This window comes from Larimichthys crocea, chromosome IX (assembly GCF_000972845.2).
Source record: "Larimichthys crocea isolate SSNF chromosome IX, L_crocea_2.0, whole genome shotgun sequence".
Taxonomy (NCBI): Eukaryota; Metazoa; Chordata; class Actinopteri; family Sciaenidae; genus Larimichthys; species Larimichthys crocea.
The window spans coordinates 8,276,354-8,298,944 of NC_040019.1; the positions used below are offsets into that span (position 1 = coordinate 8,276,354).

The 22,591-nt window shown below is 41.1% G+C and overlaps 1 protein-coding gene across 5 annotated transcripts; it reads right to left on the minus strand.

The window, feature by feature from the left end:
* Window positions 1-240: 240 nt before the first annotated feature.
* LOC104925421 (nipped-B-like protein) lies at window positions 241-20,890 on the minus strand. 5 transcript variants are annotated; one of them, XM_027282055.1, is made up of 48 exons: window positions 20,442-20,890; window positions 19,566-19,613; window positions 18,922-19,071; window positions 18,033-18,198; window positions 17,575-17,675; window positions 14,939-15,047; window positions 14,704-14,852; window positions 14,352-14,464; window positions 14,173-14,263; window positions 13,542-14,045; window positions 12,002-13,447; window positions 11,724-11,825; window positions 11,409-11,567; window positions 11,092-11,163; window positions 10,922-11,011; window positions 10,723-10,823; window positions 10,531-10,617; window positions 10,190-10,421; window positions 9,378-9,529; window positions 9,189-9,269; window positions 8,986-9,086; window positions 8,741-8,870; window positions 8,575-8,657; window positions 8,305-8,437; window positions 8,067-8,210; window positions 7,885-7,971; window positions 7,383-7,600; window positions 7,188-7,290; window positions 7,002-7,100; window positions 6,766-6,912; window positions 6,126-6,260; window positions 5,926-6,024; window positions 5,756-5,809; window positions 5,530-5,638; window positions 5,298-5,434; window positions 4,904-5,044; window positions 4,699-4,792; window positions 4,412-4,566; window positions 4,231-4,321; window positions 3,933-4,106; window positions 3,621-3,811; window positions 3,347-3,454; window positions 2,802-3,002; window positions 2,537-2,683; window positions 2,045-2,409; window positions 1,783-1,957; window positions 1,438-1,626; window positions 241-1,212 (listed from the first exon to the last, which is right to left on the minus strand). In XM_027282055.1, the coding sequence occupies exons 3-48, from the start codon at window positions 18,983-18,985 to the stop codon at window positions 853-855; spliced, it is 7,989 nt and encodes a 2,662-aa protein (XP_027137856.1). In that variant the 5' UTR covers window positions 18,986-19,071; window positions 19,566-19,613; window positions 20,442-20,890; the 3' UTR covers window positions 241-852. The 5 variants fall into 5 exon arrangements, with proteins under 5 accessions (XP_027137856.1, XP_027137854.1, XP_027137853.1 ...); XM_027282053.1 differs by lacking the exon at window positions 20,442-20,890 and adding an exon at window positions 20,089-20,284 and having other exon boundaries at window positions 853-1,212; XM_027282052.1 differs by lacking the exon at window positions 20,442-20,890 and adding an exon at window positions 19,802-20,284 and having other exon boundaries at window positions 853-1,212.
* Between the last annotated feature and the right edge of the window lie 1,701 nt (window positions 20,891-22,591).

Below are 22,591 nucleotides of genomic sequence, written 5' to 3' on the forward strand. Positions count from 1 at the left end.
GCTGCTGATGTGCACATCTTCACAGTCATAATCACCATGGCAATATATCTTTGCAGGGTTGCAGTGAGTAGAGTATTATTTCTTCAGAGGCAAAGAAATACCTGTGTACAGTCCAATTATAACCACAAAAATCCTCTATGATTTTCCTCACTCCCTCTTATCTGTCAAAAAAAAGATGAGCCTGAATACATATATATACATATTCTGATGTGGGTTAAAAAAAAAAAGCACAAACAAGTAACAAAGACGTAAGAAAAATTTATTGCAGTATTTGTTCCACCAGAAGAGCGGGGGATCACTTTTTTCTTGCTCTGTGTTCTATAACATCAAAATCTATATTAAAAACAATATAACATCCCCTGCATATAGGCACAGATACTGCACTGCTTTTAACATAAATAAATTATATCAAAGATACTCCATTACACAGTGTGGGTAAACAAACGAGAGAAAAAAAAATAAAAGAAAAAGTTAAAAGTTGTTGGAGCTCAGGTCAAGTGAATAAATCCATCTGGTGCTAGTTTAAACTCCAAAAACACTTTATTAAGAACATCATCAATACACTAATTTCCAACATTCAGTTTCTTTTCTTTACAGAATTATGTTCAGATATAAACATGTGTTTAGTTAAACTATGATACAGTGGGAGTAAAAATCAAACAACGAAGCTGCTGCACAACAGCGAAGGAACTCCCACACAATGTTTTCCCAAACATTTCCTTCTTGTGTTTAACTTAAACAAGCCTGTGTTCAAACAGACCAGTACTCTCAATACTTTTTTTCCTCCACCACGTCCACCTTCTCTCTGTATTCATACCGGATCCGCGTAGATTTGAGGGGTTTCTCAATAGATTAACTCTTAGTCCCCTCTTTAGCAGCGTATAGCGCCCGTAACGTCTGTGCCACTTTGTTCGTCAGCTTTTGTCCGCTCGTCAAGGATATTTTCTTGTAAATAATGTCTGACTCCTGGATAGTGTCGACCCAAGGCACCTTTTTGCGACCGTCCCGTTTCTTTGCCACGACCCAGGGCCCAGAGTAAGATCCAGTCATCCAGTGTATGGTGTAGCCGTGTTTGGTCCTCTGGATGACCCTGGCAATCTGTGGTCTGTCTTTGTATTTGGGACGGCAGATGGCGACGACGTCCATGGCCTTCACTTTCTCGTTCATGTGACCCGAATCTTCTGCGGAATCCCCGCCTTTCTTTGGTTTCCGCTGTGGATAGAAGAAGCAGAGTGTGTCATACATGAATCTCATCATCACAAAGGATCATTTTCCATGTCGCCGTAATGTGTCTTTAACTGTTTCTGACTTCTGTTGTGATGTCCACATTACCTCACGAATGTCCAGTGTAAACATGCACACATGCTTTGATTACAGGTAGGTTAACATTTAAATCCTATCAGTAATCTTCACTCTAAGGAGTTTTAAAACTCTTACTGCAGGCGGATCTTCATCCTCACTCTCCTCCTCATCGCTTTCCGGTTGAGCCGTGTGATTATTGTGGTTGTGGTTTTTGGGTTGTGGGCCGCTCAGCAGTGAAGTAATGGCTTTGTTTCTGGCATTGGCACTCGCTTCGCCCTCCGCATCCTCTTCGTCGCGATCCAAGTGCTCCATCAGTACCTTGAACTAAGAGTTAAAAACAGATCTTCAGAACTTCAGCTTTTTAATTCGATGTCATTATTTCTAGACAACTCAAAAGTACTTCTCTGCTTCACTAAAATGACAAACAAACGATATGAAATGACACATAAATAAACTCAAATCACAGTACTGTATGCTTACATCCAAATACTGTTTCACAATATTCTTCTTGGTCTCGTAGCTGAGATCCATCTCGGCTATATCCCTCTTCACGTAATCCAGTGTCTGACGAGGATTGAAGTGCACCTTAGACTTCCTGTTCACCGCCTTGTCGTATACCTTGGCAGACTCTGTGGGCGAATATTTCTGGATTTTGCTGTAAAGCAAAAAAACAAAAAATCCAGTTCAGTCTTGAAGAAGAGAACAGTTAATGCTGTTGACTGGCATTTTTCATGTAGCCTACCTGTCTGAGAAGCCGTATAGATTCTTCAGATGTTGTTTTAGCACCAGCAGCAGCAGGATACCCTGTGAAGCACTGGCAAAGTCCAGCAGAGGGTTGGGGTTTTCAGGCAGACGCTCCAACACTGCATCCTCATCGCCCATGTCAGAGTCAGAATCCGATAGGAGAGATTTCTTTTGCCTGTGGACCACCTCATCGTCCTCATCACTGCTGCTGGATGAGCTGCTGCTCTCTTCATCATCATCATCCTCATCCTCATCAGAGCTGTATTTCCTACTCTGAGAATGCTTCTTCTTCTTCTTCTTCTTCTTTTTCTTCTTTTTTGCCTTCATCTTCTTTTCCTGCTGTACAGGCTCTTTCCGTAAAGACTGTGTGGAGAAAAAAGCCGCTCAAACACAAATACAAATACAACACAAAATGGGACAGCTTGGACTTTCATCTCAGGATGAATGACAATTGAGACAATCCCGAACACAACTGAGCAAAACGTCTCACCTCCTTGAAAGACTGGAGCAGGTTACTCCCAGAGACAGAGAGAGTGATATCTACATGGTGCATGATGAAAAGAGGCTCCTCCTGGGTCTGGTATGGGAAGCATGCCAAGTTGTCTGCTATGAACAACAGCATGTTGACCTCTGTTTTCTGCATGGGACAAAGTGTGAAACATCACTACTTCAAATAAAACGACCAGCAGCGAAGCCAGCAACAAGGCTTGGGTGAACCACAAATCTACACGGAGAGAAAATAATCTTGAACTTACAGAGCTGTCGTCAAACAGGTTGAGCAGGGAAATGAGGAAGGCTCGTCTATGCTGTCGGTTGCTACGGACCATAGAGTACAGATGAGAGCAGAGAGCAGCGTCTGTGTCGTCCTGACGAAAACCTCGAACCACTGCACCTCTGGATCCATTGATGGCCTGTTGGACCTGGTAAGACATCTTCAACCCAGCTACAGCCTTCATCTGTGAATTAACAGAGAGATACAACTCAGCAAGCACACACATAAAATAATACTGGCTGAAATTCGTTCGATGAATTCATGATTTTTCTGAAGCCTGTATTTTTATTAGACCTTCAAAGTCTGTGATCAAAGGATGAACTACAACATTACTGAGTGTGCAAAATCTAATTAATTTAGACGGCTATTTTTAATCATTGTCTTCTGACATATAGAGCTTCTTCGTGCTTCTGTGTAACATTAAAATTTGAGTTTTCCTTTCTCGTAGTGTTCAGTGTAGCCTCAAGTGTTTGAAACTCTGCAGCCATAACAAAATGTTTACACATCATAAACCAGAAAGCTACTCACGTGGATGAAGCCTATATATTTCTTGTCAATCTCCACCAGCTGTTGATCAGCCTTGTTCTTCATGGTTGGCTCAGGGTCTGTTCCCATGGCAATCAAGTAGGGCACACACTAAAAAAACAAAAACAAAAGAATTGCACCTTATCTGCGAACAATTCATTTTGCATTCAAGACAGCCAGACAATGTTGCTACTGTGAGATACAAGAACATCTCGCACAGATATTGTTTTTTTTAGAGGTTTATATCTTGTCTAGAGTATGCTAGAGTAAAACATACCTGTACTGGATGGATGAGGCCTTGGCTGAGAGTCAGAGTGATGACACTCAGGGCAAAGTGCCGAACGGTGGACTGTGAGTGAAAGAAAGACTCCAGCACCTGCTTCAGATAAATCTGCATTATGGAGCTGCTCATGCCTGATGAGATGTCCCCCATTTCTTTAAGATCCTCCTGCTTAGATTGATTCTTCCCTGGATAAAATAACAACAACAAAACAGCAGCTTGATCAGTCGAAAGATGCTCCACATGATTGACATGCTCAGTGTAATCTCTGAGTAATAAAACACATTTGTTGGATTTGTTAAGACTCACATTCGCGATCAGCCTCCTGCATCCGAGAGTCCTCCTCTTGCAGGTATGTCTGCAGGTTTTTTAGCACCTGGATCTTCAGACTAACCAAACTGCTTTCATCTGACAGGATACTGTTATACAGAACCTTCACATCCTGCACAAACATGAGCTCTGGGTGCATGATGAACTGGAAACCTTGGAACAATGGAAATAAATCGAACACAGATTACTAAGGGAACTAAAGCAAAACATACAGATCTGCCGAGGTGTAAACAATAAATTATAGCAAAAACAGAGTTTGAGATGAGGGGCAATATACCTAGACCTATGATGGCCTTGATCTGGACCTCCTCATCTTCATGGGTGGTGAAGTACAAAAGAAGCTCCAACACTTTGTCCTTGATGACAATCTAAGAGACACAGAGGCAGACAGCGAGTTATCAAAACTGGTTCTACGGTAGTTCTGCACACATAGTTTAAGCAGATTTTATGGTGTTTACCTTGTTAGCACCCTTGAACTCCTCTTGGTCAAAATCAAAGTGTCGACAGAGAGCCCCCACAGTAAACAGTGAGCGCAGGAGTGTAGGTTTGTTGGCAGCCAGAGTGGAGCTGTTGGGGTCTTCTTGGTGCTGTGTCTTCAGTTTGGCCAGAGCTCCTATAAAACGGAGGTGAAATGAGATAATGAGTATCACAAGCACTATGTGCGTGTTCCAGTCTTTCCTATTATAAGTTACATAAGAATTCTGTTAAGAGAAAATGTATGTACAGAATAGTACATAAGCCTTACCATAGTAACGGTTGAAACAAGCCCAAACAAACTTGTAGTTGTGCGTGACCTTGTTGACAACAGCACCCAGACAGCTCACACAGTGTTGTACAACCTGAGAAGTAAACGCAACATATGACATGACGTTTAAATTAAACCTGCATGCTAAGAGCTGCAGTTTCACATCCACGTCGTTCATGTTCTTTCTTTTAAGCTGTAAACTGACCGTCATGCCGTATTTGATGATAAGCTTCATCAGGTCTTCTTCTATAGTGGTGAGGAAAGTCTCACTTGGGTGTTCCATCAGAGGCACGACCAGCTCGAGGATCTTTGCCACGTTACATATCACCATGAAGTCATTCTGAGTCTGAAATGTCAATACAGAGACATAGTTCAAAGCTGTGTTGGAAAATTATTTTGTGAATGACTGTTAGTCATCACTCCAATCCGGTTGTTGGCAGTGCCTGTTTTTTGAAAACACTGTATTGTCATTTGGCTGCCACTAGATGGTGCTATAGTACAACATAAAAGTGAGTGTTCATGTCTGTCCTTGTGGGTACCAGTCCTAAAGAATTTTTTTTGGCAAGTAAAAATGAATAGAACAGTACCTTTGTACTTACATTGCACTTAGTGGTCAAGTAGGGCTGCATAGTCATGGCATGTTTGACCATTAACTGTGCTCTGATCTTGCTGAACAGGTACAGAGTAGTGATGCATGCAACCAGACGACCTGAGTTGACCCCTTTGTCCTCGCAGTCTGAAACCGAAACACAGAAAACATTGATATCTGACACAATAACAATGCAATAAGAATTTTGTACGCAAACGTACTATTACGTTTCTTCTTCTGACCTGCGAGCGACTCCTCATATTTCAGTATGTGTTCCACCAGATTGTCCACCAGCTGAACACAGGCCTTCTTGGCAGGTTTGTACGAAGCTTGCTCTTCTGACTTCAGTAGCTAAAGAGTCGCCATACAGAAGTTAAGACAAGATACTAGGCAAAATATGTGGCGATTAATAGATTCACAAGCTGTTTCTGAGGGAAAAAAAGCAGCCTCACAAGTTGAAAAACTCACATTTTGGAGAAGCTGCTCAAACCAGTCATAACCTGAATCTTTACATGCCAACACCTGGGATAAAATCAAAACATGTCAACAGTCAGATTGTGACCACGTCAAACACCGAAATGTTTTTATGTTGAAACGATGACACCAACATTTTTGTCACAAGCCTAGATAGTACGCACCACATCTGTGATGTTAAGGATCTTCCGGGTCATGGCATCTTTGTCGTGACTGGGCGTCGGGGTGAACCAGAGTTTCTGGAATGTCTCATTCACCAGTTTCTGCATGGGAAAATATGTGGTATATATATATATACACACTGTATACTAAAAACAAAGAACTGACACTGGAAAGCAGAATTCACATTAAAACAAACACAAACCTTGATCCCCTCTTCATCATTGACCCTTCGGATCATTTTGACACACATCTCGGTGATCTTGTGGAAGTCGGGCTGCTCCAGGCAAATATCCCTCATGATCTTAATGACCCTCTTCCTTACACTAATACCTGTGTCCTGTGTTAAGACGAAATGGGTACAAGGCAAGCTCAATACAGATGTAATATAAAGTGCTATTTTTTTGCAGTTGACTGGTTTGAATGAGAAAATATCAAGTATCCTGTTAAAATCAAATATGGACAATAAATTGATCTATCATGGACAAACGGTAAACAGTAAGGAAAGTGATAAAATAAATACATTGTTGCTCTGTCGTGAGTCTTTTGAAATGCCATGTTTACTGTCAAATTGTTGCAGTTTTTCATTTGAACTTAAGGTGGCAGTGTGGGGAAAAAAGAGGATTTCACCTCAGCTGAACTTTGGCACTTTAAATGAACCTTTTGGGCCAGTTTGCATAAGTCAAAGGTTACACTCGAGTCATGTCTTTTGATAGACTTGACCTGTTCCTTTCAACAAACCCATAAGAGGGCAAATTAAACTATACCACAACAGACTCTTGTATAATACACTAACTCACCCTGAGGTGTGACAAAAAGGTAAAGAGGAAAGCTTAACAAATTACCAATATCCTTTCAATGAGCATGTCATAGTACTGCTCAATCAGCTCCGGTCGACTGAGCACAAACCGGCCAAGGAGCTCCACGGCTGCCTCTCGGACACTGGTGGAGTTGTCCATGAGGCGACAATGAACCCCACGCTGCATATCCAACTAAAAAACAAAGAGGGGAGATTAGTCAAGCACAGATTAACATTACTAAAAGTTATGGCGTGCACAGCAGCAAATACAGGATGATTTACCCGTGCCAGAATACTTGGATCCACAGCTACTACTTCAGACAGACACTTCATGGCTTTAGTTCTGACTGCAATGGCACTCTCACCCAGCACTCTCAGAATCTACACAAGAGACGTGAAAAACGTGAGTGGCAGCCAACACAACATATTCTCTCACTAACATTTATTATAAATTAACTCTCGTATTACCTGTGATAAATAAATATCAAAGCTCTGTGCAAACGGCCTCATAGAGGCCAGATATCTGACAATCAGACAGGAGTCCTCGTAGTCTACTTTGTCAGAGTTTAACCTGAAAGAAAAATCAGGAAGACTGTTTAACAACAGGGCGGGTTGAATTTAAGTCAAACAGCGAAGCAAATTAGTGAGTGAAGTCATATTTACCTCAGAGAACTGAAATGTGATGGTGTTGCCCTGATGACCTTGCGGAGGAATTTCTTTCGTGTCTCGGCCCTCTGCATTATCTCCCCAGTTGCGTCAACGTCATTGTAATGATGTCGACCTTTCAAGTCCTCGTCGTTGTCATTTTGAGACTTCATCGCTTTCTCTGCTTCACTCGTAGTGTCCCTGAACCACTGGGCAACATAAAACTTCCTGGCAAACTAAATGAAACAAATGAACACGTGTAATGAGAAGTGATAAACGTACTATAGAGTATAACAACACTTTGACAAGGAATCCCGTTTAACCTATGTCTCTTTTACGCTGGACCTAACAACCCACAACATTCCAATGTGAAGCCATTTGAGAGCTTCAAGTAACCTGAGAACAAGGAGTGGATATTACAGCATGCAAACACTGAGCAGCCGGTCCTTAGGGAATCATAAATGTGACCATAATGATTTCTGTAAATACGCAGCTTAATGTATGAAAATTAAACACTCACCACCAAAGATGGATCTGTCTCAATGTTCTCGTCTAGGTAGTCTAGCAAGGCCGTCTGGAGTTGTTGGATTTCATCACTGCCTGGAGTCTGTAAAGGAGATCAATAAGCCAGGAGCATCTCAAAAGCAGTGCACCACTGTTGCATTTCATCTGCTAAGATTATTCCATTATTATCTAGTCTACCTCTTTGAGGATGCGGTCAATAGCCTTTTGGTCCATCTTGCTAGTGACAGCATCTTTGCGCAGGCAAGAAGCAACAGTGCCGAGGTAGTCCAGCGATGCCACCCTGAGCGCCATTTCTGTCTGCTTGTTACTGAACTGGTGCACCTAGACACAAGAAGCCGAGAAAGAAATGTCACGGCAACATCAACGACATTAGATAAGTGTGATGGAAGACTTTAAAGTGAATGAGGCCACTCACCAACAGTCGGCCCAGTAAACTGAGCAGCAGTTCAGCTGCAGGCCACTCAGGCTTGTTGACTGTAGACAGCAGATCATGAACAAAGTTCACAAACAGAGGCCTGTAGTCCTCCTCTCCCTGCTTACTTCCACACCTGGAACATACAGAATTCAATCTTTTCACTATAATATGTTTTTGAATTTTGGGCCATTTAATATTGCAGCCTGTTTCACGTCTGAAGCAGGTATGCTGAGAATATATGTTGTGTCACGTTCAGGAACAGTGACTTACTTCTTGAGAAACACCGATAGGAAGTTCTGAGCTGTTCTCATGGCAGTTTCATAAGAGTTTGTGATGAAGACATCTTTATCCACCTAGGGGAAAAAAAGTAGCTCAAAACAAAACATTTTCTTCAGATAAACATAGTTTAAATATCAGTAACACCCTCTGTAGTTACCTTCTTATTGTGCTCTTCCTCTAGGTCTCTTTCTGATGGTAGATGTACCACACACTGGATGAGCTGCAAAACCAGCGCTGTGACCATCTGAATATACAAGGGTTCTCCAACCGAATCACTGCTGTTTAGCCTGGGAAAGTATGAGACATAAATATTGTTAAGTTTACCGAACAACAGGATTTCAATGATACATTTCCTAATTCATGTAATTTTATACAGCAAATGTTCACTCAAGATGAAGTCACCTAAAGTTCCTGAGGCTGCGTTTGCTAGTAGGCAGTCTTGCCAGGGAGGTGAAGATCTCTTCAAGAATGAGCTGCCTGTGTTTCTCGTAACGAGAGAACACCTAAAGGGAGAGTAAAACGTGAAACGCTCAATCAGAAAATCACATCATGCAGGAATGAAGCTAAATTAAGTGCACTGAAATCGTACGCCATGGCAGACTTACCGCTGTCACTAGTGTGATGGCACATAACTGCAACTCGCTGACATTCTCCACAAAAAATGGTGTAATACCCAAAGTGGACACCTAAAAGTCAGACACGAAAGCAATCAGGTATGTTAGAGAGTTCCAAGAGTCAAAGATTAAATGAGGTCAGGAAACTGAATGGTGTCACCACCAGATTTAGAGTCTCACCTGGAGTATAGTGGTGTCGGTTAGCAGCTGAATCTCCAGGAGCTCTGACATGTTGGTGACAATATCACACACTTTGTTATAGAGCGTGACTACCACCTTCTGTTTGTGGGTGGAAGTCTTTGCTCTCTTGGACTTTGAAGTATGCATGCCACCTTCGGCGAGGAAGATAAAGGGGAAACACAAATTGAATAAAAGATAAGTAGACCACTTCAAACAGCAGTAGCAAAACACCACAAGGTTTCAGGTAAATAGTGTTGGAATGTGGTAGAGATTTCGACATTCACGTACAAGATTTCACATCAGGATATACGGCTACAAGAATATTCTAACTTCAGTTTTTATATTTTTTAAAGTGAAGTCCCTAACTTAGGCTTATCACTTAGTTTGTGGAGACAGTGCTTATCAGCTAGTATTTGGAAGTAAATCCTGAAAGTATTGCAACTGCTTCTAGTTTTGACTCATCAGAGTTGGTCAGACCAAAGAAGAAAGTGTTATTAACAGCCAAAGGGAAGCTGGAATGATTAAAAATATCATCACGTTTATGAAATTAGGTGTAAAAATGAGCAGTATTCTCAGCTCCGGGACTGTGGGGGTGTGTCTGCTGAATGTGCTAAAGCCACTCCCAGTTGTGGGAGCATTAAAGCAGCCATTTTGAAGCGATTGAAACGTGTCAGATGAGTTACTAACTTTAATCTGCCATTACACAGACTTTAAGCCACAATCTCTTCTAAGAAAACACCACATGGATCAGTATGAATCAGTTGCTAATATGTTAACTTGCTCGCACAAGAGCAGAAGAAAACTGTGCTGACCTCCATGTGGATCCACTCTGTAGACCGGATCATACTGAGGGTACAAAGAGTTTTGAAGATGGAACTTGGTATACTGCAACACCCGCTCAATTACATCCTCGATATAAACAGCTTTGGGCATGTGTGGAGATGTCATGATGTTGAGTGCAGTCAGACAGGCATCAGAAGACTTCGTCACCCGCTCCATGATAAGGTCACGCCACAGACGCTCCTCATCCATGGAATCATTATCCTACGAATGTCAAAAAATAAAAATAAAATAAAGGACAAAACTTGCTGAAAACCTCAAATTGGTAAGAAAAATATCATGACCTCCATAGCTGAAAAAAGAATCAACTTACATGGTTTATTAATGTGGAAAGTTTGACGCTGTCCTGAATGTTCTTCTCCAGGATATTCAAAAGTTTCACCAGTTTATCAGTTGAAAACTGTGGATCAAACAAATGATTAGTTAGTCTGACCACGATGCATCTGTGAATTGATAGTCTTGACAGCTAAACATCAACTTATCAACACAAACACACTCCTCTTACCTTGTTAAAGATGCCCATAGCTTTAATCTTAGCAGAATCACTACCTAGCTCGCTCAACTGGTGCTTTCCAAGCAAGAGCTCTTCAGGTATCTCATCATCATCTATTCGAGGACAAAACAAATATAATGTTGACATTTTTTCAACTCAGCATTTCAATAAATCAAAAACGTTGGAAACTGCTGTAGCGTTTGTTGTTTACCTGCAGCAGTGAGGTCCACGTCCTCAAGGCTCTCAATAATGTTGTCCAAACTGGCGGTGAATCTCTTGAATGTGGAGGACTCCATCATATCTGTTAAAACAAATGTGAACAAATTGATTAATAAGAATTTTAGCATTCATTAACATTAAGAAGAAGAAGTGGTAACAAACCCTCTGATGACAGCTTGGAATCGTACGCCTTCCTTTTTTTCTGTTTCTCCTTTTTCTTCAATTTTCTGGCAACTGAACCGAAAGAAAACAATAACAACATGAGCTAAATTCTTCAGCAACAAAACGTCGAGCACAGAATGTTTAATAGAAAAATACTTGGGTGTAGTAATCCAACTATCCTGGGAATTAGCTTGGCTGATCCCTGGTTTCAAATGGACAGCCATCAGAAACAGGAATCACAAGTTTGCTGTATACAGTTTTTGTTGTTATTATTTCTTGCTAATGCCAATTGTCAACCCTATTCAAAAAAGCCTCACCATCACTTAGGCTTGGTGGTGGAGAGCCTTCATTTGAGTCATCAGAGTTCCCCCGGCGAGGATTGTGAGGACCTCCACTTCGCCGGTGCTCTCCAGAAACCCTCCTCTCTTCGTGCTTCCATGTCTTGTCGTGATCTTTCTTGGACTTTTTCCTTGGAGCTGTAACAATAACAAATAAAATAGACTGACCAAATATTGCTTTAATAAATAGAGAAATGTGTATAACGTAACTATTACAACAACAGAGACAGAATACTGCTTGACATATGTTGTAGTACTCTGAGGTGAATGTACAAAAATAGGTTTAATACTGACACTCGTCAGAGTCATCGTCTTCATCTGAATCCACCTCAGCATACTTGGATTTCTTACTGATCATACTGTGCTTTCGCTTCTTCCCTTCACCAAGTGACATCTCTGTAAGTACAAGAGGTGAGGCAGTTTTCAGCGCAGAATAATATACACTTAAAAAAAAACATACAATCACAAATGTATTAATACACATCTATTTATTTGGACTGATAATTATTCATGAAACAGTGGTTTAAAGTGAATAAAGAATCCAAATGTTTCATAAACAAAGTAAATCATACCTCTCTCTGATTTGTCAAAGGAGGACCATTTCCTGGATTTGGAGCTGTGTGCATTCCTGCTTTCCTTCATGATCTTTTTTACCTCATCGATACTGAGTTTCTGAACCACAACAACAGGCTTAGCTCCTTTGTTTAAGTTCTCTACCAATGACACTCTCTCCAGCATGACAAGGGGTTCACTCCAGTTCTCTTTCAGTTTGTTTACGACCGGGGGCTCTTTCTCTTTCACGTCCCGCTTCAATTTAGGAATCACAAAGTTCTTCAGACTTCCTGACTTGCCACCCAGCAGGTATGAGGGGAACTCGCTAGGTTTTGGCTCAACAGACTGCTGTTTGTTTTTAGCTTGGCAGCTAATGCTGCCATCCCCGCTTCTCCGATCTTCTTTATTATGGGCGTTTGGAAAGCTGGAATTCTCTGTCCTCTGACGACCATTCGGGTCAGTGGATTTTCTGCTTCCGTCTTGCTTCACTCTGGGGCTGTCGGGTTTAGTAGGCTGGTCAGGAGAGTTTCTGTTGCAGTTTTCCCTTGACATCTTGTGTTTCTTTTCCCTTTCCCTGTCCCTATTTCTATCTCTATCTCTGTCTTTGTCTTTACCTCTGTCTTTATCTCTATCTCTATCTCTTTCTTTGTCTCTGTCTTTATCTTTATCTCTTTCTTTGTCTCTGTCTTTATCTCTTTCTTTGTCTCTGTCTTTATCTTTATCTCTATCTCTTTCTTTGTCTTTATCTTTATCTCTTTCTTTGTCTTTATCTCTTTCTTTGTCTCTATCTCTGTCTTTGTCTTTATTTTTATCTCTATTTCTTTCTCTGTCTTTGTCTCTGTCCTTATTTTTATCCCTGATTTTGTCTTCTCCATGTCTGGAGTCACCCTCCGCCTTACTCGTGGTCTTTAGAGTCTTAGGTTGGCTGATATGGGGCCGGTGAATGTTGTGGTTCTTTTCCTCTTTGTGGCGCGACTCTGAATGCTTGTCGTGTTTCTGCCGTGGTGTGTCTGGACATCTGTCATCCGAGTGTCCCTTGCCACTCTCAGTTTTGCCATCATGTCTGTGTTTGGATTCGCGCCGCCTTTCCTGCTTCTGCTTAGGGGTTTCTGGTTGCCCATCTGAGCCAGACTTCCTGGGGTTGTCAGCATGTTGTTTGATGATCCCAGGTCTGTTTTCAACTTTATCTATTTTTCCATCAGTCTTTGTCTTTATGCTCTTTAGGTGGTCCTCGCACAACTGCTTTGTTTCCAAGACCACTACAGGCTGTCCTATCACTCTGCCAGCCTGCTGCAGATCAATACTGACCATCAAAGCAGGCCGGCTGGCACCATTACTTGCAGCATTTGTCTTCTTGGGTGTCAACTTGTTGTCAATGTTGCCCCCTTGTACAGTAGGCCCGTCACTGGACTCTGCTCCAGATTCCTGAGGATACGAGTCTTGCTTCCGTTTCTTCAGTGGCTTATCTGCAATACAGAAAAATGCAAATTAGATATTCTACAAACACAAACAAACCTAGGGCATGAAATAAATAAAAGAAAGGCCAAAGGCACACAATACCTTTATCCTGGACTTCTTTAGACCACCGTTCTCTCTCACTGGCTGACTCGCGTTCTATTCTCTCGATCTCTGCAAGTGTGTCTATCTCCCCATCATCAAACACAGCCCCGCTGATGACTCCAGAGCCCTTGGTATTTGGTCGAGCATGAACCTGCTGACAGTTTGCCTGCTCCTCAGCAAATAACCTTTGTGACAAGTCCTGGGTAGTCCTTGACAACTGATTATTATTCATCAAATCATGGTCTGAATGGATATGTGGCCGAGGAGAAAGGTCTCCAGGTTCATCCGTGTCTGAACTCTTAACACGGGACAGTTTCAAAGTCAGCCTGGCAGAGTCTTTTGATGGAGAGCTAACAATGCCATACAAAGCATTTTTGTCGATCTCTTCGTTTCCTTCTTTACTCCTTTCTTTCTCCTTCCTTTTGCAATCGGCAGAGGTGAGGAGCAGGTCAGGGGCACTAGCATCAAGTGGAGGTGACTGCATGATGAGGGGTGGCCTGGATGCTGTAAACACAAATAGATTCAAGAAAAGGTGAGCACCTAAGCCTTGCCAAAGAATGATTACTACAGTGGTGTATTATTTTTGCTCTACAAAATAAAGAAGAATCAACTTGTTGCTAAGGCAGCATACTTTTTGCCGTCTCTTCACTCCCAGCAGGGGAACACACAGACTGTGTTGATTTAACTGGAAACGTGGCAGCCCTCATGGAGGGATCATTCTCCTGTTGAAACACAAGACAATTATCAACAATTATTTAACAGTCAGCATCTTCTCAGGTCCAGTTCAGGGTATCTTGATTTTCGCATTACCTCATTTCCCAGTCTGTGAGCTATGCTCATGTAGCCTTCTTCTGAGCCTAGTCTCGCATTTGATAGCTGTCCAGAGACCTTGTTGTCATGGATATTCCTCACACCACCAGCAACTATAACAGAGTGAAATGAAATAACCAGTTGAATTATTTCTCACATCTACCTCAGAGGTACACGCATTCTTGTAGTTTTACAGCAAGAGCGTCAGCTTATCAACTTACTCCTTGACACAGTGCGTATAAAAGTCAGTTATCTTTATGTTATTCCTCAGTATCAAATGTTCACTATTTTATAGCAGAGGTGTGGAAGGCAGCTAATGACACATTTTTTCCTGATTTAAATGTATACTCACCTTGCTGAGTCTGTTGGTGTTGAGAATAACTGGGTGGATTGTACTGAATGTAGTCTGCGGGACTCTGCGGGGTATAGGGACTAGGTATGGGGCTGTTCTGCTGGGGTACGAACCGAGTACCCGATCCAGACTGCGGGGATGTAAAGCATCTGTGAAGGAGGAAGAAGTAGTCTTAGTGGAAAGAAAGATGCTTCGGCTTTTTCGTCATCTGATAGTATACTGGCACATGCCTTACCCAGAGGGGCTTTGAGGGACAGTGGTTTGCTGATAGTTTGATCCTGGACTCCCATGAACCTGATTCTGAGATATCTTATACTGTTGCATCATTGGCTGTTGCATTACACCTAAGAGATACGGGTGAAAAAACATTAAGGTCATACAAACAAAGCAGTAGAGCATAATTGTGCCGCACCAAAACTCTCCTATGTTTTAGCTTTTAATATCTGATACCGTCTACACTTTTTGAAATAAGGTATCTCAGGTTAAACATAGTGTCGGAAGTGAAAGGGAATAACACCGCCAGTGTAGCAACATGCTCCAACTAAACCAAACACCACCTTCTCAATAGCAATACTGGAAACTACTTATACGCTAAATTCTTATGAATCATTTTCTCCGATTCCAGTGTGTTGCATTGCATTAAGAGGTCTTTCTAATACTACTGTCCCCCCTGATTCATGCACGGTAAATTATAAATAGGGGTGGAAGAAACATTAGAAACAGTAGCTAATATAATGCTAAACAATACAACACCACCACTACCTGCAGGTCGAAACATGGATTATAGGATTTATTACATTGCATTATGTATTACACATATTCAGAATGATCTGGTACTCATAATATCAAATCATATATACACAGCAATGTACAGTGTATATAATTGTCAATGTAGTACTATCATACTGTAGACCTATTTCAAAGCAGCCATTTTGACATTTAATAGTAGTGTAAACACAGGTGTCACCAATGATACTAATTAAAGCTCAGTTCCATTCAGGTCAAACTGCGGCTGGGGTGCATGTCGCACTGCTCTGCTGCAATAAACGCAACAGAACCTTAATTAGTATGATTGGAAACACCTGCCCGACCACGCTGACCCTACTACTTCATGCCAAAATGGCTGCTGTAAGAAAGGTCCGTTGTGATGTCCTTCCTTGCATTGCAAGCTTAGTCGTGTACCCTTGTTAATCATTCTGGAAATGAAACTTGAAAAACAAAACAAAAAAGACTTGGAGTTCAGGGTGATGGAGGAGGAGGTTATAGCCGCAAGATGTCTAGTGATACATCCTGTCGGGTGATAAGTACACATTGAGCCCATCTTGGAGTAGCATTTCACCGGATCAGAAGCACGAAGTTCTTACCGTTGGCTAAAATAGCACAAGCAAAGATAACAGCAACATGTTTCACTCAGCGCTTCAACAGACTCATGTATTAATGTCCATAAAATATCTATGATTATATATTTTTATGAGCTGCAGTTGCCAGCACCTCTTTTTATACTTTGAAGTTTTTCTCTCTTTTTTCCCCTTCTTTGGCAAAAATAATGATTCAGTATGAAAGTGCGTATGGATACTATATACTTATAATTACCTGTAATTGCAGGTTAGTGTAGCTGCTTATAAAAATAGATGGCTTTCCTGAACAAAAGGTTAAAAGAAAAAAATAGAACTGTTCACGGCAATTTAGAGATATCACTGACGATACCAAAAACAAACACGGCTAAGCCTTTAAGAAACGTGTATGGGGTTCTTGTTAAAATATCTTTTTAAATATTTTGCTGTTTGTTACTAAATATCACATGCGGTATACACAGGTTCAACCATTGGAGTACTCGTCAACAAATTTTGAAGCATTACTTCAAAACACAAATTAAACGCTATCTAACAAATGTTCGTCATATTTATTTCCATCCATTGAGATTATACAAAAGACAAAGAAATGAACAGAAGATTTCATCTCTGTGTGTTCAGTCAAGACACATACAAACCAAAATAACTAAATATTTGGCTGGGTTTTAAGATATCTGTGACCCCAATGCAATGGAGATTAATGGAATTTCACTTTGATGCCAACCATAAACCGCAATATCCCTGGTCTAAGTATCTTGTACCTGTGCTGTCTAATAAAAAGCATAAAATTCCCAAATTATATTTTTTAAAAGTCCAGTGCAATGTGCCTGAAACTATGTTCCAGTTACTTTGGATAATCCACAAACTTTCTCATGAGTAGGAGTTTAAACTTCTTCTGCCAAACAGACATTACATTCCCTATGAACACTATTAAAAGTATATGATTCATGACTACATACCAGATAACACTAGATTCTATATTTTTGTGCGTAATTTGGATAAAATGAACCTTTTACACAGCTTAACTTAAAAACTGGAAGTAGCGTTAAAATAGTTATCCTTGCCACAGCTCTGCAGATGTCTTATTTCGATACCATATGATGTTGGCTAAGAAGCTACTCATCAATAACCAATCAATGAATCTGAATCACTCTGGTTTTGTTGAGTCATGCCACTGTGCACACCTCACTATTAAGACAGGACTTTTGAAATGCGTGTGTGTAAACACACTTGGCGATATTGCTGGTGGATCCCAAAGCAAAAATTCCCCATTGCCTTTTGAAGAAAATGATCTGTTTAACTTAATTTTCACTCTGTGTCTTTCCTCCCACAATAGCTCTGCCCTAGGTTTGGGAATAACTAGTGTTGAGGAACTAGAGTAGTGCATCTGACCCAGGAAATGCTCAGGTGAATAACTAGTTACAGTGGAAACAGCCAGTGAGAGAGCATGCACTGAGTCAACAGCAACAGCTCAATGTTTCCTCCTTACCACCCCAAACCTTGTACTGAGTTGGCATACTTTTGTCCCTGAAGATTTTGGGGTCCCTGGACAGCAGAGTTTGTAGAAGCATTGGCATGTCACCCTCGGGTTCATCGTTCCCCAAGTTGTCCTTCAACTCTCTGGAAAAGCAAGCAAAAAGCACAGTCCACAGTCATATTACAAGCAATAGCCGCTCACTGGCCTAAATGCAGTTTTGATTAATGCATTGACTTCATGATTCTGACAATTCAGAGCATGAGCTGACCTATCTGTTTAAGAAGTGACTGCAATGTGATCGCCTGACTTCACTGTTAAAAGTTAACAGCGAAACACTTTGTAATGCACAAAAATGACTTTCCCCAATTCAGGACTAAATTTAGAGTTAACCCCACCTTACAAACCTATTGTAGTAGCTGCTGGCTAGCTTTCCCTTCTTGACCTTTAATTCTCTTTTGAACATGCAGCGAGTTGTATAAGACGGGTTGAGCGGTACTTACATGTGTTCAGTGGAGACCTGGTTAAGGCTTTGTGCCAGCTGAGTCACCAGATTCTCATCCCGACACACCAGCAGGCTACTGACCTCTTCGGAGATCCTTCCATTGTAGAGCAGACTCTTAGCGGTGGTGGCAGGCAGAGGAGAAGGCAAGGGCAGCTGGTTCAACACTAGAAGGGATGATGGAAAGACAAGTTAGGCAGAAAATATGTGATTTAAAGTTTGATAACATGCAACTGGCCCATTGTATGTGGTAGTTATGCCAACTGCTTTAAATAATGTACTTTTTGAACATGTTAAGCTATTTTTCTTTTAATGAAGCTGATTCATCCATACTCATGTGTTTGTTTTCAACACCTCTAATCAGAATAAACATTTTGACTCAAGCACGATAAAAAATAAAACATGCCATATTACCACTTTATACAAACCATTCGCACTATTTACAGTCAAATGCTGTATGCCATCTACATTTAAACTGTTCAGATCGTTTTAATTTTGCTATATTTACACTGTTCATGCTGTATTATCATTTCATATTGCTTTACTTATACTGTTTATATCTTTTTAGAATTGCTGTATTGCATATATGTTGTATTCATTCTAAACTGGGTTGAGGGTCTTTGAGCCTACAACGTCCTATCTTCAGAAATATCAGCCACTTCGCATCTGTCTGCCCTGAAATCACCACAAGTGAGAAGCATCACAATTACCAGTATTTAGCTTCTGGTATAACTACACAGTGCAGCCAATTTCTGGGCCAGCTTGGCAGACAAGTATTCCTCAGCGCTGCCACATCTTAAATTGAATGTTATAATGTTTAGGCTGCATGAACAGCATTAGAGAGAAAGAGAGAGAGAGAGAGAGTGAGAGAAAGACGATGTTTCACTTACAGTCTGTCAGGCTAGCAATTCCAGCAAGAGTAGTGATGGGAACATGAGGCATATCACCATTCATGCTGAAGATGAGGTCAAGAGGTCGTGTCAATGCACAGGCTGCTTAATATCATCCAATCTCTTCCTATTCCTCACATCTCCAAAATGCTGCAGAGACAAAAAAGAGACAGTCTTACACAAAAAAAAAAGTTGGATGCCATCACATGCAGGGCAATAACACAGTGTTTTCCGATCGACAGCGTGCATCTTCTGGGATGGTGGATTCGAAAATGTGTCAGCTCATGAGTGTGCAATTATTACACTGCCAACATAACTGCACCTCTGACGTAGACAGTTTATACCGGCCTTGTAGCCAGCCTGGGCATGTCTTTATAAAAGTTATTGATTCATATCAGCCTCTGGTGTCCAAAAGACTTGTGTTGTGTTTCCTGGTTCTTTGTTTATATATGCAGTGTGTGCTTTTTTGTTTTTAAATGATCATAGCTGTGCTTAAGTCTAAACATGCATTTGCTGCAGAAACACACATGTTTACACCTCGTGTGAATGCAGGATGTCGTGCATTGATGAATAAATCGCCTAAATGTTTGAATTAAAGATGAAAAGTTGCAACGTGTGTGTGTGTGTGTGTGTGTGTGTATAACCTCAAACGTCAGCCTGTTCTTGGGAGTTTTAAATGTCCATTTTAGCAGCTGAAGACGGAAGGAAAACAAAGAAAAGAAAAGAAAAACAAACCCGTAGTTAGTACATCTCAAAATTCTTTCTTTTGTTTCTGTGTCAGTTTTTTTTTTTTTTTTTTTAGGTTTCCGGTGCTGTCCGTACCTTTAACAACGACATTAGCTTAATCTCAACGGCGGCGTATGACTGTATTATTACTCACTTGGTATCATGTTGGAGGTGTGTACGCTGGCTAGAAAAGGGACGAGCGACACGGAGACGTTTGTAAAAGTGACTTAAAAACCAACTCGGGGGGGGAGGAAGGTTTAGCCGGCTAGCAACAACTGGATGTAGCTAGCTAACGTATGCTAGGTCTGTCTGTGAGTTGCCTTTAGCTGATAGCATCACCGGGAGCACCGAGTTTAGCCGTGAGGCTGTCTACTCTCTCTCTCTCTCTTTTTATATATCACACAGGTCGTGTATGGGATTATATTTCCGCCTCACACTTACACTGTGGCCTTCATCGACGCATCTCTTAAAAAAAGCGTACAAAAAAAAAAAAAAGTGGACCTCGGACTTGCCTAAGGAAGCGTAACCCCCGACCCGACGCAGCCAGGGAGGCAGGGGTACAATGCAAAAACAGAAAAAAAGAAAAAGGAGCCCATCACAAATCACAATTATCCCTCTCTCTCCCCTTCTCTCTCTCTCTCTCTCTCTGTCTCTCTCTTGGCTGATCCCGTTAACGGTTGTTGTTGTTGTCCCCCCTCTACACACACACTGAGCTACCCGACAACGCGGAAACACTGCACAATAAATAAAAACCGATTTGCCTGAAAAGAGGTTGTTGAATCGGGCTTATTTACCTCTGGATGTGATGAGAAAGAGAAGTGGTTCTGGTGGAGGAGGAGGAGGAGGAGGAGGAGGGGGAGGAGCAGGAGTAGGATGGCAGCTGGAGCTGGGAGAAGAAGAAGAAGAAGTCTCTAGCTCCCCTCTCCGTCCCAGCGTTCAAACAGCTCCTCTCTCCGAGTAATAGCTAACACAACGGCAGTGATTCCCGGCAAGGAGGACTGGACTGGACTGGACTGGAGGAGGAGGAGGAGGAGGAGGAGGAGGGGTGGTGGTGTTTTCTTCTTTCTCACGCCGAGCATATCACCTGCTGAGGCGGGGAGGAGGGAGGGGGGAAGGGCATCCCCCCTTCGAACCGGCCTTTATCGGAGTGGAGATGTGTATCAGACGCTGGAGGTTATGTTTGCAGGTAGCGCTTTCATTATCATGATACAGAAACAAGCAGGGAACAGATAAAAAAAAAGAGGAGGGGGGATCCACAGTCTCTCTCTCTCTCTCTCTCTCCCTTTCAAAATGCCGACCGGAAGAACCGGTAAAAGGAATAACTCCCTCAACCGGCGGGGAGCCGGGATAACCAACGTGTTTAAACGCCCATTCATAAGAGCATCCTTTCAGTGAGGATTTTCTGTATTGGAATCATTCAATGCAGCGCTATTAATTAAAACAAAAGAGTCCATTGATCTGTGATGGGAGCTTTAAAAAAACATGAAACAAACAAACAAACAAAAAAAAAAGAATATGCTGCATTTTTTTCCCCTGCACAAATAAAGTTTAATTATATGTGATCACTTTAATAAAAATGTCTATTCAGTTCAGTGGTTATGTATTATATGTAGGCTTGTCATCACAAACACATGAACAGTCACACCAATCAGCTGACTGACAACAAACCTACCCACCTTTCCCCCGAGGCTGCAAACAGTCTCCTCTTGTTTGTCCTTTCTCTCATTATGCGAACATATTCAGGAATGTAGAAACATTTTAAAACTAATTCATCGCATCTAATAGATTGAATATATAGAGAGGAAGTACTGAATTTGAAGCGAATAGTGATTAAATGTTATAAACAGGTTTTGGTCTCCCTCTTGTGGAAGAAACATTTAGTGGTTTTGCAGACTAAAAGTAAACTTTTTGCTTCCTCTTGTCCAGTTTAGCCTTTTCAGACTGTCAATTTCATTTAGATTTGTCCATCCGAGGAAAATATCAACAGTTCAGACCCAAGACAAAGGCTTCAGTGATGAAAATCAATTTATTTACAATTGAGAATTTGCTGCTGTAATAAAATATGGTACATTTTTATGCACTGTTGCCCATAAAACAACACAGTCCTTCTTTTATTCCTATTTATACACATCAGGTTAATAGTGGTTTAATTTTCATTGTGATATGTTTGGAAGAGATTGATTAATAAAGTTTTGAGAATGGGCTTTATTAGTATAATATACTAAGCATTTACTTTAGATGAAGACTGTCATCAAAGATCAATGGGTGATGGGTTTAAAAATACATAATTGCTCAACATTGAGTCAGAGGATGGACCTCAGGAGACAAGGCAGCAAACATTTACTAGGAAAATAAAACTAATCTGGATATCCTTTCCTGCACTGACTTATTCTTTTCTGCCAATCATGGGCTAAAACATTGTCAAACTTTTTTTCTCCATACCAAAGTTGACTTCATACCGTGCAGTTTCTTGACAGTATACAGGCATAGTCTTTTGATTCATCTTTCTTTAATAGTGTTTTCACACTGCAGCAGATTACCAACAAATAATCCCCATGAATACTGTGAACACAATGTGAGCAGCCATGAGCAACAACATGTTTCTGAGAGGTTTTGCTCTTATTTCCAAGGGTGGTGACAGCGGTTTGACGCAGACATTTTCAATTTGTTGAATCATTAACTTGTGGTTCTGCATATTACATCCCAAAAAAGCTCTAAGATCACAACAGGCATAAAGTTCTGAACATTTCTCAAATATGTTTGCCCCTAAGCAAAAATATTATAAAGATGACAAGTTTCTCAGGCCATTCCCACTGACAGCACATCTGCATCTTATTATTTTAGCAAAATAAAGTGATCTGCTGCTTGCAGACAAAATATGATACAAATGTCTGTAGATTGTATGGTGAAAAACCAAACCATGACAGTAAAAGACCGTAAAATA